At 43.8% G+C, this 15,726-nt stretch overlaps 1 protein-coding gene across 2 annotated transcripts in view; it reads left to right on the forward strand.

The window, feature by feature from the left end:
• The window catches only part of BLTP3A (bridge-like lipid transfer protein family member 3A), a 211,009-nt gene that overhangs the window by 117,499 nt on the left and 77,784 nt on the right, over positions 1-15,726 (forward strand). The window contains exons 8-9 of one of the 2 annotated variants that reach the window (XM_082247047.1): positions 3,968-4,136; positions 8,278-8,346. In XM_082247047.1, the coding sequence (XP_082103173.1) occupies positions 3,968-4,136; positions 8,278-8,346 (238 nt within the window). The remainder of the gene's footprint in view (positions 1-3,967; positions 4,137-8,277; positions 8,347-15,726) is intronic. The other variant, XM_082247048.1, reaches the window with a different exon arrangement.

Genomic DNA, 15,726 nt, shown 5'->3' on the forward strand with positions numbered 1-15,726 from the left:
TGCGCGGTCGTGCGATGCTGTACCCAAATTAAATTTATGTCCTTTTTTACCCCACAAATATAGCTTTCTTTTGGTGGTATTTGATCACGTGTTTACTTTTTGCGCTATATACAAAAATAGAGCGACAATTTTGAAAAAATAACAATGTTTTTCACATTTTTTATATTAAATTCCCCAAAAAAATGTAAAAATCAAAATTTTTTAACATTTTAGGCCAATTCTTTTTCTGCTACATATTTTTGGTAAAAAAAAATCGCAATAAGCGTATTTTGATTGGTTTGCGCAAAAGTTATCGCAGCTACTAACTACGGGAAATTTGTCATTTTTATTGTTTTTTTTTTTTAACTAGTAATGGTGGCGATCTGCGATTTTTTTTTTTTTTTTTTTTGCGGGACTGCGACATTGCGGTGGACAGATCGGACCCTTGACTGACATTTTTGACACTTTTGGGAGTACCAGTGACGTTACTACAGTAATCAGTGCTATAAATATGCACTGTTACTGTAAAAATGACACTGGCAGGGAAGGGGTTAACTTTATTGGAGAGGGAGGGGTTAATGTATGCCTAGTGCTTACTAACGTGTGTGGGGGGAGGGGACAGTGTGACACAGGCACAGATCGCAGGTTCAGCTATGCTGAATCCTGCAATCTGTCACTGTTTGTCACTTAGGAGATCCGCCCGCTTTGTTTACACAAGCGAGCAGATCTCCACACTCGATCCCCGACGATCGGGGAAGAGCGGCGGTGATCACCGTCGCTCCTCCCCTGGCCCGACTCCCGCTGTGATAGAATACAGCGGGAGCGAGCCTCCGGCGGCGCGCGCGCTGCCCACAAGGGGAGGAGTCCAGCGACGTAGGTCTACGGCGCTGGACGATATCGAGCCACTTTGCCGCAGTACGGTCAACGTGACCGGTCGGCAAGTGGTTAACTCAAGTATGCATGCAGTGTGCTTAGCGGAGAACCCCTCCTCCTCTCCTCCTCTCTTGAAGACTCCTGGGATTTATGACCTCATTTTCCTAGGCATGGAAACCAGGAAGTACCCGAAGAAATAAAAAAAAAAAGTAAATATAATATACATTCCTATCTATTTACTAATGCTAGCAGCATGAGGATTAGAAATGTTCCATGTTGATTGGGAGAGTGAAGTTCCACTTTGAAGGATGTCTGCAACTTACAAGCCAATGAGGCAAATGAGGTTTAATGTTGATAAATGTAAATGGGCTTAAAACATGCATGCAGCACACATTCTGGGTAGAGAACAACTGGGGGGGGGGGGGGGGGGTCAGTGTTTGAGAAGGATCTGGGTGTTCTGGTAGATCAGACTTCATATTAGCATGCAATGCCAAGCTGCATTTTCTAAAGCTAGCAAAATACTTTCTTGTATAGACTCCAGAGAGCGAGAGAGAGAGACACAATTTTGCCCCTGTACAAATTATTAGTAAGACCTGATCTGGAATATACAGTTCAGTTTTGGGCACCAATTCACAAAGCGAATATTGGAGAACTGGAGAAAGTTCAGAGAAGGGCAACAAAACAAGTAAAAGGCGTAGAGGTGCTCAGCTAAAGGGGAATATAATCACCATTTGTAAATACATAAGTGGTCCATATAGTGAACTCCTGTTGAGTTTTCCACTTTTAGGTCATTACAGAAGACAAGGGGGCACTCTTAACGTCTAGACGAGGAAAAGAAATTTAACCTCCACATATGAAAAGGTTTCTTCTCAGTAAGAACTTTGAAAAAGTGGATTCTCCTCAAGAACTACAGTGCCTTGCGAAAGTATTCGACCCCTTGAACTTTGCGACTTTTTGCCACATTTCAGGCTTCAGACATAAAGATCTAAAACTGTATTTTTTTGTGAACAATCAACAAGTGGAACATAATCATGAAGTGGAACGAAATTTATTGGATATTTCAAACTTTTTTAACAAATAAAAAACTGAGAAATTGGGCGTGCAAAATTATTCAGCCCCTTTACTTTCAGTGCAGCAAACTCTCTCCAGAAGTGCAGTGAGGATCTCTGAATGATCCATTCAAAGCGCAGAGAGCATCATGAAGAACAAGGAACACACCAGGCAGGTCCGAGATACTGTTGTGTAGAAGTTTAAAGCCGGATTTGGATACAAAAAGATTTCCCGAGCTTTAAACATCCCAAGGAGCACTGTGCAAGCGATTAATATTGAAATGGAAGGAGTATCAGACCACTGCAAATCTACGAAGACCTGGCCGTCCCTCTAAACTTTCAGCTCATACAAGGAGAAGACTGATCAGAGATGCAGCCAAGAGGCCCATGATCGCTCTGGATGAACTGCAAAGATCTACAGCTGAGGTGGGAGACTCTGTCCATAGGACAACAATCAGTCGTATACTGCACAAATCTGGCCTTTATGGAAGAGTGGCAAGAAGAAAGACATTTCTTAAAGATATCCATAAAAAGTGTCGTTTAAAGTTTGCCACAAGCCACCTGGGAGACACACCAAACATGTGGAAGAAGGTGCTCTGGTCAGATGAAACCAAAATCAAACTTTTTGGCAACAATGCAAAATGTTATGTTTGGCGTAAAAGCAACACAGCTCATCACCCTGAACACACCATCCCCACTGTCAAACATGGTGGTGGCAGCATCATGGTTTGGGCCTGCTTTTCTTCAGCAGGGACAGGGAAGATGGTTAAAATTGATGGGAAGATGGATGGAGCCAAATACAGGACCATTCTGGAAGAAAACCTGATGGAGTCTGCAAAAGACCTGAGACTGGGACGGAGATTTGTCTTCCAACAAGACAATGATCCAAAACATAAAGCAAAATGTACAATTGAATGGTTCACAAATAAACATATCCAGGTGTTAGAATGGCCAAGTCAAAGTCCAGACCTGAATCCAATCGAAAATCTGTGGAAAGAACTGAAAACTGCTGTTCACAAACGCTCTCCATCCAACCTCACTGAGCTTGAGCTGTTTTTCAAGGAGGAATGGGCAAAATTTTCAATCTCTCGATGTGCAAAACTGATAGAGACATACCCCAAGCGACTTACAGCTGTAATCGCAGCAAAAGGTGGCGCTACAAAGTATTAACTTAAGGGGGCTAAATAATTTTGCACGCCCAATTTTTCAGTTTTTTATTTGTTAGAAAAAGTTTGAAATATCCAATAAATTTCGTTCCACTTCATGATTATGTCCCACTTGTTGTTGATTCTTCACAAAAAATTAGTTTTATATCTTTATGTTTGAAGCCTGAAATGTGGCAAAAGGTCGCAAAGATCAAGGGGGCCGAATACTTTTGCAAGGCACTGTAGTTCTGGCCAGCTCAGTAGATGGTTTCTAAAAAAGAGCTGGATGCATTCCCTAATGCACTAAATATAACTGGATACTAACATTTGTAGGTAGTAATATCAGGAGTAGTTGATCCAGGGAATATTCGATTGCCTTCCAGAAATCTGGAAGGAATTTTTTTCCCTCTGCTCATGCAAGCCGGGTCATTCGTTATTGGGTGCGGGTGGGCGGGGGTTGCTTTCCGGGGATAAACGGTGGAATAAACAATTGTGTATATGAAGGTTTTCTATTTCTTTATTTATTTTTTTATTTGATCGTTTAAACTAGATGGACTTGTGTCATCTATTCATCCTGACTGTTTGTGTAACTTCCAATAGGGAAGCAAACCGCAATAAAACCATTTTATTTTTTGCTTTTTTTAATTTTAGCTAAGTGGGTAAAGGTCAGAACTATTTAGCTTCATCTCCTGTGCTAGTGACCACGTTGTCACTTGAACAAGTGTTGGGAATTGTCCCCAAAAGGCACACGTATGTATAAAAAATTTGAGATTTGAAGCCTTTTCCTCTCTATCTAAAACTAAAGAAAACATTTTAGCAGAGGTTCCACTTCAGGTGCATTAATATTAGTTTCCAGTGCTCTGTCTGTGTTAGTACTGTTTTTTTTTATATTCAACTCTGAAAAATTCTTCTTTTCCACAGGTACCCTCGCCTACTGCCCCTCCACCATGGTCTCTCCCCACTCCCCCTTCCTCATCATCTACTCTAGGTCAATACTTTGAGAAGTTTGATGTGAAGGAGAGCTCTTATCATCTGCTCATTGCAAAGCTTGAATTACACGTGTGTGATGAAAGTCAGACAAGGGGTACAGGTAAATGTATATGAAAAAGATTTATGTATGATATATGATGGGTTTTAAAGCCTGAGGTTGGTAGGAAGGGCTCCCAACCTTTCTGCACTGTGATTGACTGTACAATGCTGACATTATCAGGAGCCTTTCCTAGCTGCTGCTGATCCTAAGTATGTGACCGTGAGCTGTTGGTGACAGCACAGTCACAGTTCTGGGGAGTCTGATAGAGCGCACACAGCAACGCCTACATTGGGTGATTGGGTATTAGAGCCCACCTCTCTTCTAGAAGTTTGGGGAAATCTCCTTCTATCCTCTCTAACCCTTCCCTACTCTTTTCAAAGCTAAACACAACAATTTGGCTTGAGTTTGGCTGTAAACCTAAATTATGTTACAGTTCCATTATCTTTTCAACCCCAGCTAAAATTAAATAATGGGAAAGAAAGCAAAGGGCTAGTGCTATTGATTGCTTCGCTTGTTGCCAATCTCTGAGTTACCATAACAGATTCTGATTTATTTATGTTGAAAGCTAGGAAGGGAATGATAATTAGAAGAGTGATAGTGGACTCCTACCCAATGAGGTGTATGCTGCAGCATATGATGAAATTTTATAAAATCATGTAAAGGCAAAAGTTTGGGAAAGGTCTTTTTCTGTTCCAAGACTGTTTCCTGTGCACAAAGCCAGGTCCACAAAGACAAGTTTGGTGTGGAGGAACTGGAGTGGTGTACATAGTCATGACCCTATTAAATTGCTTTGGGATGAATTAGAATGTCAGTTGAGATTAAGGTCTTCTTGTCATATGTACAAACCATAATAAGTACTTGCGCTAATGTAAAGAAGTCCCAAATGGTTGTCCTTCCTTGAAAGGGTTAATATTGTTATGAACGCATTACCTTGCAGCTCCCTTGATCAGTGGGCACGGAAGTCTGTAAACCTAAGCAAAAAAGAAGAGCTCACAGGCTCTGGTGCAAAACATTTTCATTAAATTAGGAGAAACTGATAAAATCAATACACTAACAAGCGTAGGTGATATTGGGCATGTCTTCTACAAAAACCCTGAAGTCTACAGTATCTGTTTTTACAAATGCTCTTTTGGCTAAACAGGCACAAATTCCCACAGACACACTGCAAAATCTTGTGAAAAGCTTTCTTAGCATAGCAGAGGCTGTCATAGCCATAAAGGAGGGGAAGGCAATTGCATATGAATAAAAAAATATTAAAAAATGTGCAGCTGCTTTCAAATAAAAGCAGTATAAAAAAAAACAAATTGACATAAAAATTAGAAAAATGTGCAGCGCCAATACTCAATAGTGCAAACGCTAAACAAGTCTGTGAATAAAATATAAGTGTGTAAAGTCAGCCATCCACCGCTATATCACATGTTGACTCTTCCAAAAGTGCTCAGGAAACCAGCCACCAACTCCTTAATTCACAAGGAGTTGGTGGCTGGTTTCCTGAGCACTCTTGAAAGAGTCAACACGTGATATGGTGGTAAATGGCTGATCTCACGTTTCACTTTTTTGATTTACTGTGAAGCAAATTCATTTTGGGACTTTACACACTTTTTATTATTTACCGACTTTTTTAGTGTTTGCAATTAATTGCATATGAATGTTCATAGTTTTAGAATGAGATGTCCAATAAGTCATGTAGAATATATGCTGCCATTACTGACCTCCCTCAGAAATTGTTAGTTGGCCTTCTCTGACTTAGTAGTTTTTGGGTCTCTAAACCAGAACAAGCATGTAGTTAGTGAGACCGGATTAAAATCACAGCCCTAACTTGCATTGGTTGAATGACACGTTTATGACATGGGAGATTATCAATGGCAGCCTATGTATGTTTCTCAGCATAAAGGGGAAAACAATGACACAGTTATAGTGCATACTGTATAGGCATAATCTGCAGAATAGTTCTGCTGTTTCTTGGTTCATGTTTACAGCTTTGGCCCCTTTCACGCGGGCAGATAGACCATTATCCTCTATGGAATGGCAGATGTAAACAGACATGTGTCCGTTTACACCCACCGTCATCCGATCTGCTAAAAGCAGACGGATGGGAATCTGTTCCCCCATCTGTCTAGCGATTCGGATTTGATGGTAGTCGGGCGTAAATGGACAGGCAGTCCGTTTACATCTGACCACCCATAGAGGAGAGCAGGCTGTGTCTGTGCCAGCCATCCACCTGCTCAGTGGGGATCAGCGGACAGATTCCCCACTGAACAGGCGGACTCCTGGCAGAGTCTTTCCCATGTGGAAGGGGCCTCAGGTTTATCACCTTTCCACATAGCAGTGATAATTCACTGCCCAAGGAGCCTAGAGTTTAGAAGCAGAAAGGCAGTAGTAGAAGTTCGCTTTTGTAAAATAATGTTAATAATTGTCAAATCAGACTTTTTCAGAATAGAGAAAAAAACTGAATTTGTGATATGATTCTATTGTAAGTATTAATTTTGAAATTACATTATTAGCATTTATAGATACACTGCTCAAAAAAATTAAAGGAACACTTTTTAACCAGAATATAGCATCAAGTCAATTAAACTCCTGGCATATTGATTTAGTCAGTTAAGTAGCAGAGGGGGCTGTTAATCTTTTTCAGCTGCTTTGGTGTTAATAAAATTAACAGGTGCACTAGATGGGCAACAATGAGATGACATCCAAAATAGGAATGGTTTTACAGGTGGAGGCCACTAACTTTTTTTTTTTTTTTTTCCCTACTCCTCTTTTCTCACTTTTCTTCACTAGTTTTGCATTTGGCTAGGGTCAGTGTCACTACTGATAGCATAAGGCGATACCTGGACCTGATAGAGGTTGCACATGGCAGTCTAATTTCTCATGGATGGCACATCAATACGTGCCATTGCCAGAAGGTTTTCTGTGTCTCCCAGCACAGTTTTAAGAGCATGGAAGAGATTTATGGAGACAGGCAGTTACTCTAGGAGAGCTTAACAGGGCCATAGAAGGTCCTTAACCTATCAGCAGGACTAGTATCTGCTCCTTTATGCAAGGAGGAACAGGACAAGCATTGCCACAGCCCTACAAAATGACCTTCAGCAGGCCACTGGAGTAAATATCTCTGACCATACAATCAGAAACAGACTTCACGAGGGTGACCGCAGGGCCCGACGTACTCTAGTGGGCCCTGTGCTCACTGATTGGCACCATGGAGCTCAATTGGCATTTGCCATTGAACACCAGAATTGGCAGGTCCGCCACTGGCACCCTGTGCTTTTTAACAGATGAGAGCAGAGCAGGTTCACCCTGAGCCCAAGTGACAAAACTTGAAAGGGTCTGGAGAAGCCGTGGAGAATGTTATGCGGCCTGAAACATCGTTCAGCGTGACCGGTTTGGTGGTGGGTCAATAATGGTCTGTGGAGGCATTTCCATGAAGGAAAGCACAGACCTCTACAGACTAGATAGACAATAGCACACTGACTGCCATGAGGTATCGGTATGAAATCCTTGGACCCATTGTCAGACCCTACGCTGGTGCAGTGGGTCCTGGGTTTCTCTTGGTGCACTACAATGCTTGGCCTTTTGTGGCGAGAGTATGCAGCCAGTTCCTGGAGGATGAAGGAATTGATACCATTAAATGGCTCCCACGCTTGCCTGACTTAAATCCAGTCGAATACTTCTGGAACATTATGTTTCGATCCATCCGATGCCGCCAGGTTGCACCTCAGTCTGTTCAGGACCTCAGTGATGCCCTGGTCCAGATTTGGGGGGAAATGCCCAAGGACACCATCCATCGGAGTATGCTCCGATGTTGTCAGGCGTGCATACAAGCATGTGGGGGCCATACAAATCACTGAGTACCATTTTGAGTTGCTGCAATGAAATTTCAGAATAATGGACTAGCCTGCGGTATCATTTTTTCACATTGATTTTCGGGGTGTCTTTGAATTCACCCCTTTTGTAGGTTGATAATTTTCATTTCCATCAAATGATGTGGAAACCTTTAGTTCCTAACACATTACCCAGTCCATATTAGTATAGATATCCAGCATGATGTTTTTCCCTATTGAGATTTCAAAGTATTCTTTTTTGAGCAGTGTACTTCAGATTTTTCTTGCTAGCATCAGAGTCTAAATATTGCAGGGTTTATTTCCCCCTAATGTTTTCATGATAATGGTTTTTCCTGTAACACCTGCCTTTTTCCTTCTAGTCACAGGTGGTGCCATACAGGTTACTTTGCGCAAAATTATGCTGGATTATTATCCTACCCACAGGGCAGGTATGTATTCTCCTGCTGCTCTGATTTAATGATTCTATGTTTTGTATTTGCCTTACCCTTGGCTTAACCTTGGATTTGGTTTACTTGTTTACCTGTGAATCTCTCCCCCCCCCCCCCAAGTTGTGTATTTCGTAGAGCTGCACGATTAATCGCATGATCGCCATCTTGATTCACCCCCTCGCGATCTCAATCCCCAAGTTTCAGTTTCCGATTCTCAGTGTTATGTGTCTGGGTTAGACACATAGCCAGACATCCCAAGTCTCTGGCATACGAGCTGCAGCTGTCTGACACCCGGGCGATATCCCGGCTGTCTGTGTTAGAGCTCAGCTGATTGAACAGAGCCGATGCTTCCTGTGTAATTCCAGCTCCGTTCTGTCACAGGCGGAGTGATATCAAATGCACTCCGCATGTGAGAGGAGACCAAGGAGAGCTGAGCTACAGGAAGCATCGGCTCTGCGCCGCTCCTCACACTTTGCCAGCAGTACCCGCAGTAGTACCCACCAGCCAGCAGTACCCACAGCAGTACCTGCCAGTCAGCAGTACCCACCAGCCAGCAGTACCCACAGCATTACCCGCCAGCCAGCATTACCCACCAGCCAGCAGTAACCACAGCAGTACCCACCAGCCAGTAGTACCAGCCAGCAGTGCCCACCAGCCACCAGTACCCACCAGCAGTACCCAGGGGTAATCCATGACAGAGTAGGGGGGATAATCTTAGTCGCATCTTAATTTCAAATGTTTAATAAATATGTTAATAAATACTGTGTGTATATATATATATATATATATATATATATATATATATATATATATATATATATATATATATATATATATATATATAAAAAGATTTTGAGAATCGTGGTTCTCTTTCTAAGCAAAAAAAATGTGATTCTCATTATTGTCAGAATCGTGCAGCTCTAGTATTTTAGTTAAAAAGACCTGTGCAATTAATTCAGCTTTTAATGCCTTTTTTTTTTTTTTTAAACACGTGATTTTTATTGTGAGTTTTGTTATGCAAGAACATACATAACATAAGTGCCTTGCAATCTATACGATTACAGTATATCAAAATGATGATCAGTGTAACATACCAAAACATCAGTAGGTTCCATCAAATAATATATGATCATATTATAAAGCCCAACATTTGAAACATAGCTTACAAAGATCTATGGATGAGTTTTAACTTGACACAGTCACTATTTACTGCCTGATAATAGCTTCTTAACCTGCAAAAACCCATGTACATGTGTTTTTGGTGTTTAATTATTGATGTCTATGGGGGCCAAAATTTTGCTGCAACCACACCAAAGTAGCATCGGACCGTTTTCCAAAAATGCGTAGTGTTGTGCTGTATTTATGTGAACAGGCACCATAGAGAATAATGTGATTTCTACTGTCATTTTGATTCTGTGCAATTCAAGTCGCATCTGGAATTACACTAGTGTGAACCAGGCATAAGACTTCACCTATCACTACTGAAGTCTGTTTCCTTATGCAAGACGGCATTCGTAGCCTCACAGCTAATGGCCTGACACATACTCTTATTTCTGGATCCCTGCACCTGAACTTTCCTCATATTGAGAGGGGGTTTGTTCCCAAATACAACTTCTTTTACTTCCTCTCAAGGAAATATCCATATTGTTACCTCTTTACTTCCCTGGAAGATCAATAGACTCCGTACTTTACCTAAATTCAGAGTTTCTCTAACACATTGCAGATTAAATATTTGTTTAGCTTGGCAAATAAGTTGAAGCACTTCAACTTAGGCCCCTTTCACACAGGCGTTCCGTCTGTCCTTTTTTTCATCCACCCATTGCATTCCTTTGGGCAAACGGATGTAAATGGGCTTTCAGGCTCGGCTCAACTCTTCTGTTTACATTCTGTTGTCAGCAGGGGTGAGTCATGGTTATTAGGTTGGTTTCTTAACAACCAACGACTCATCCCTGTTGTTGACTTTTATGGATTTAAAAATAGATAAAAAACTGATGTAAAATGTAAACTGAATGTTTGTTTTTTCTTTGAAAAAATGTGACTGAACAGATGATGCCCACGTGTAAGAGGCCCCTTTCTTTTTGCAAACAAAAATACTTTTTTTTTTTTTTTACATTGCCCATGATTGGGTATTTAAATAGAACACAGCTTCAACTATTTTTTTTACAAACTGTGTAGAAATACACTTTCTCTATTTTTCATCGACAGACGCAGCTCCATCTTCATTACTAGTAGGGTTATGCTCCTCCCATCAGGAATAGGCACTAGGCAGGTAAAAAGCTTAACCACACCTATAGGGCCTGTCCCTGCAGGCATAACCCCTCTGCTATCATTTATCAGTTTGTTCTGCCTAGTGTTAGGAATAGGACCTAGCTCCCTGCTGGGTCTTAGCTGTTACAGGGAAAGTTTGTGTTTTTTTTTTTTTCCCCACTATTTAGTTTCTGAGGATCAAGATTCAGAGGAACTACAAGGAACAGCTGGCTGTGGTTTTCGCACTGGATAATCTAGATCCTTAAGGTCTCCCAGCCTGGCCATCAAGCGCGAGCAGGTTATAGTCCAGAATTAGGCCTCGCCACGACAGTGCCCCAATGGATGGGGACGAGCCTGCGAGTGGACAGCCTCGCTGGGACGCACACGACCTGGAAGGCCCTGAGTCGCAGCTTTCCCTTGGCTGACAGTCTCGAAGTGGCGCCCACCTGGTACTGTGGTATGGTGAGTAAATGTTGCCCCCCCAAAACCCCTGCTGGTCTCATGGGTGGTCGTGGGCCCCTCCCTGGAATGGTCGGACCTTAGGGGCTTCCTCGGTTCCCTGGCCCCTCGGAGGACTATTCTGGTATTCCCCTTGGCATTCCCCCACCCCTAGCATGTTTTTACCTTGGGGGAGGGGAGCAGTAATAACGTGGCCATCATGGTGCTTATTTGAGGGGGGTGGATAGTCCTGTGTGGGTCCCTGGTCAGGGACCTTTTAGATGCCTATTGTTCTGGGACCCCTTTTGGGGGTCCTGGTGACTGCATGGCGCTGTGGGGGCCACCATTTTGCTGTGGTTCATGATTTCTATGTTCCCATTAAGATTGCATGTGCAGCCATTTTGTACACTTCCCCCATTGAGAATGTATGAGTGGCCATGTTTTTGAGGTCCATGAGCTGGACAGGTTTGCGGCATGTCTTTTTACAGATAGAGGAGTTTTCTCTTCCTGTTCAGTCAGTATCATACACCGATCAGCTTCTTGTGGTCTGGTAACATTTTTCCTGGGTTTTTCCTGAGGTTTTTCCTCATCTGCTCTGCTATTATTATATAATTATCAGGGATTAAAAGAATTAGCAGTGGGACCGCGTTTTTTCACGGTCTTAGAGGGACAGAACCCTAAAAAAATTTATTACATATCTTGGAGTCCCAGGATAAAAATTTCACCTGCAGACCCCCTGGGAGCGATTGCAGGACCTTCCAGTTCCCAGTCTCAGCCAGAGATGGCATTTTTTTATTTTGCAAAATTTGATGTCCAAGGCAGATTTGGTCATTTCAGGTGCTGCCAGCTGCAAACGCCCTCCGTCCTCATCTTCATCAACAGGGTCTTTTGAGATGGATATGGTTGCCGTGGATGCAGACCACCTTGAGGGGTCGGTGTCTTCGCTTTCTGCCGGTAAAGAGGCCCTGTCCTCATTAACCCCAGCGCTTGGAACGCGCATTGGTGGATGTTCTGATAGTTTCTGTGCAGGAAACTCTAAAAATGGCTGATGAACCTACAGCGTCAGGTGCGGAGGTGTCTTTTGGCTCCCGCAAGTCCCCTAAGTCAGTGAAATTGTTTCCTTGCCCAGAATTTTTTCACTCCATTATAGATGAACAATGGAGAAGCATTAAGCACATGTTGGTAATGCCTAAGCGTTTGCATGCCGTTACCCCTTTGCGGAGGCGGTGTCCAATAGGTGGACTGTTCCACCAAAAGTAGATTCTCCGATGACCAGGTTGAATAAGGCGACTCTGGTTACCGGTCAAAGAATTGCCAACTTTTCCGGATCCTGTGGCTATATGGGGGGAATTGTTGTTTCGCCATTTACACGTGGTGGCAGGTCACAGGTTAAAGACTACCTTTGTGAATGTTCTGGTAGTGCAGATTGCTGCTGAATGGGTGAAGGTATATAAAAGTAACTTGGAAACTGCACGGCTCCCCCCTGCGGTGCTGGAATTACTAGACCAGTTGGCTCAAGCTCTGGTATTTGTGTGTGATACGTTCCTGGATTCAGCTCCGTTAGTGGCCAGGACATCAGCAGTGGTGACTGCGGTTAGGTGCTTGGTATGGCTGAAATGCTGATCGGCTGACCAGGCCTCAAAAAAGGCTGTGGCTGATCTTCCGTTTACAGGGGGGAAGCTGTTTGGATCCTCTCTGGAAGAGTTGATCAAAGGTATTACGGGGGGTATGATCACTAATCTGCTCCAATCTTCAAAAAGTAAGGCTCCACATCCTAGGCGGAGGCCTTCCTTTTAATGTTCATGAATGTTTTTTTCATGCTTCCGGGTCGCAAGAGAAAGAAAAATCGTTCAGGTCTTCTGGGGGTCCCAAGAAGCCATGGCCAGGAAAGACTAAGTCCAGAAAATCTGGGCCTGCCGACACGTCCTCAGCTGCATGAAGGGGCACCCTCACCCGGTTCTGGGGTGGGGGGGGGGATGTCTTTGTTTCTTTCAGGAGCCCTGGACTTCCTTGATTCAGGACAAGTGGGTTCACAAACTGATTCGATCAGGGTACAAGATCTAATTCTGGTCTCGTCTGTTGGACAGGTTCTTCCCGTCCAGTCTACAATTATCCCCAGTCCGCCTACGGGACCTACGTGGGGCGGTACAAGATTTGCTATTGCAAGGATTGATTGTACTGGTTCCATTTCAGGAATGGTTTCAAGGGTCTTATTCAAACCTATTCACAGTGCCCAGACAGGAGAGCAAGGTGTGTCCCATTCTGGATCTCAAGGTTATGAATCGCTTCGGGCAAGTACAGAGGTTTCGGATGGCTTCTATCCGCACAGTAGTGGCGTCTCTTCATCAGGGAGAGTTTTTAGCCTCCACAGATATCAAGGACGCATATCTACACATCCCTATTTATGCTGGACTCCGGTGGTTTCTTCGTTTTGCAGTAGCAGAGGAACTTTATCTATTTGTGGCGTTACCCTTTCGTCTCGCCTCCGCTCCCAGAGTGTTTACCAAGGTTCTAGCTCCAGTATTGGCATTGTTATGCCAGTGGGGGATTGTGGTACTAGGGTACCTGGATGATTTCCTGTTGAGTGGACTCTCACTCAGCCTTGTTGGGGGGATCTGGAGATCACTGTCAACATGAATCTCATGAAATCCGCGCTGACTCCTTTCCTGAGACTGTAGTATCTGGGCTTGACTGTGGATTCAGCCTTGGCGAAGGTTTTTCCTTCCCCCCCGGAAAAGCTACAAAGGTTTAAATAAATAATCCTGCGAGCAAACAGGTTTAAGCACTATTTTTAACTGCAGCGAGCACAGCACTCTCTCATAGGTGTGGGTTAAATAAATAAAATTGCTAGTGCCGCGCAATTAAAGTGCTTCCAGTGTATAAATAAATAAATGCAAATAAATAAATAAATTATCTCCTTGATCCCCAATGAGGCTAAGGATCTAACTCAATGCGGGAGCTATCGTCCCATTACCTTACTGAATACCGACCTAAAATTGTTTGTGAAAATTTTGCCCAATAGGTTGCTCCCTCACATCCCGAGTTTAATTCATAGGGATCAGGCTGGTTTCATCCCACTTAGGAAACATCGGGATAACACGATCCATTCGTCCAGATCCACTCGACACCCCCTTCTCCTGCTGTCTACGGATGCGGAGAAGGCATTTGATAGAGTCAATTGGCAGTTTATCCGGGCCACACTGTCCCATATTGGGCTGGGTCCCTCGATGTTGGCTTGGATCCTTTCCCTCCACTCCAACCCCTCTGCAGCCGTTAAGGTCAAAGACTGGCGTTCTGATTTTTTTCCGGGATTTCTAATGGCACCCGCTAGGGTTGCCCGCTCTCGCCTTTGGTCTTTGTGCTTTCACTGGAGCCTTTCCTTTGTGTGGTGTGGGAGGATCTGGAGATTACGGGCTATCGGAAGCCCTCTGGAGTTCATAAGGTCGCAGCTTTCACAGACGACCTGCTTTTTTTATTTTCGGATCCTCTGTCCTCCCTTCCTCACTTGTTGCGAGCCCTCCAGGCCTACAGCTCTCTTTCATACTTTCAGATTAACCTCTCCCAAGTCTCGGGCCTTTACTTTCGCAATGGACGGTGCCACCCTGGATCGACTGCGTCCGCTCTGCTCAGTCAAGTTGGCTTTGGACTCCATCCGTTACCTGGGGGTAAATATCACTGCCGACCCGCCAATCTTTACAGCTCTAACTTTGACCCACTACTCCCAACGGATTCGTGGCGACTTGGCCCGCTGGCACTTACTTACCCTCACTTGGTTTGGATGGTGCAGCGCCCTGAAGATGACCATTCTGCCCAAAATCCTGTATCTGCTACAGGCCTTACCCATTCGCCTTCCTTCCTCCTCCTTCCAGCGTATCAACGCTGCGTTTTGGGAATTTCTCTGGTCTCATCGGAGACCACGCAAACAACTCCAGCTGCTTTGCCTTCCAAAGCTTGGGGAGGGGGGGGGGGGTGGTCAGCCTGCCATACATCAAGACCTACTATAGAGCTGCCCATCTCACCAGGCTGGTTGATTTGCATTGTCATGCTGAGACTAAGAGTTGGGTGGCCATGGAGTTGGAGGATTCTGGTTGCACGGCTAAAAGCTGGCCTTGGATCACCCTTCCACTGCCTGCAGACTTTACTACACATCCCACCCTGGAAAGCATGCTCACTGTTGTCCGGGAAGCTAGGATGGTATCTGCGCACATTCAGAGGAGAGAGGCAGCAAACAGAAAGGCTGATCATTCAGATCCCATTGTCATCACAAATCGTTTATACTGTGGAAGGCTTTTAAAGTTTGGTGCACTGTAGCACCTTGATTTTTAATAAATTTGATTTTCAAAAGATGTAAGCACTATTGGAGATTTTTCTTTTTTTTCTTTGGCAAACCGATCGATTAAAGGGGAATCCATCCAAAGTAGGATCCTCATCTGGGGGGATCGATTGAACAACTTTTATCCAAGAGAGGTGACCTGGAAAGGGTATACTGCATATTAGACCAGGCTTAATTGCTTGGTCACTGGAGCGGAGGTGAGGACCCATTCACACAGGGTGCTTGAAGTGAAGGTGTGACTCACCACGGAGGATTTGCTCTGATACACTTTTTCACTTTGAAAGTGGGCTGTTTATTTGATCACTCTTTTCACTTTTAAGTGGATTATTTATTCAATCACGGAGGTGATCGTTCACAGCACT

This window comes from Pelophylax lessonae, assembly GCF_965119305.1.
Source record: "Pelophylax lessonae genome assembly, chromosome: 2".
Classification (NCBI taxonomy): Eukaryota; Metazoa; Chordata; class Amphibia; order Anura; family Ranidae; genus Pelophylax; species Pelophylax lessonae.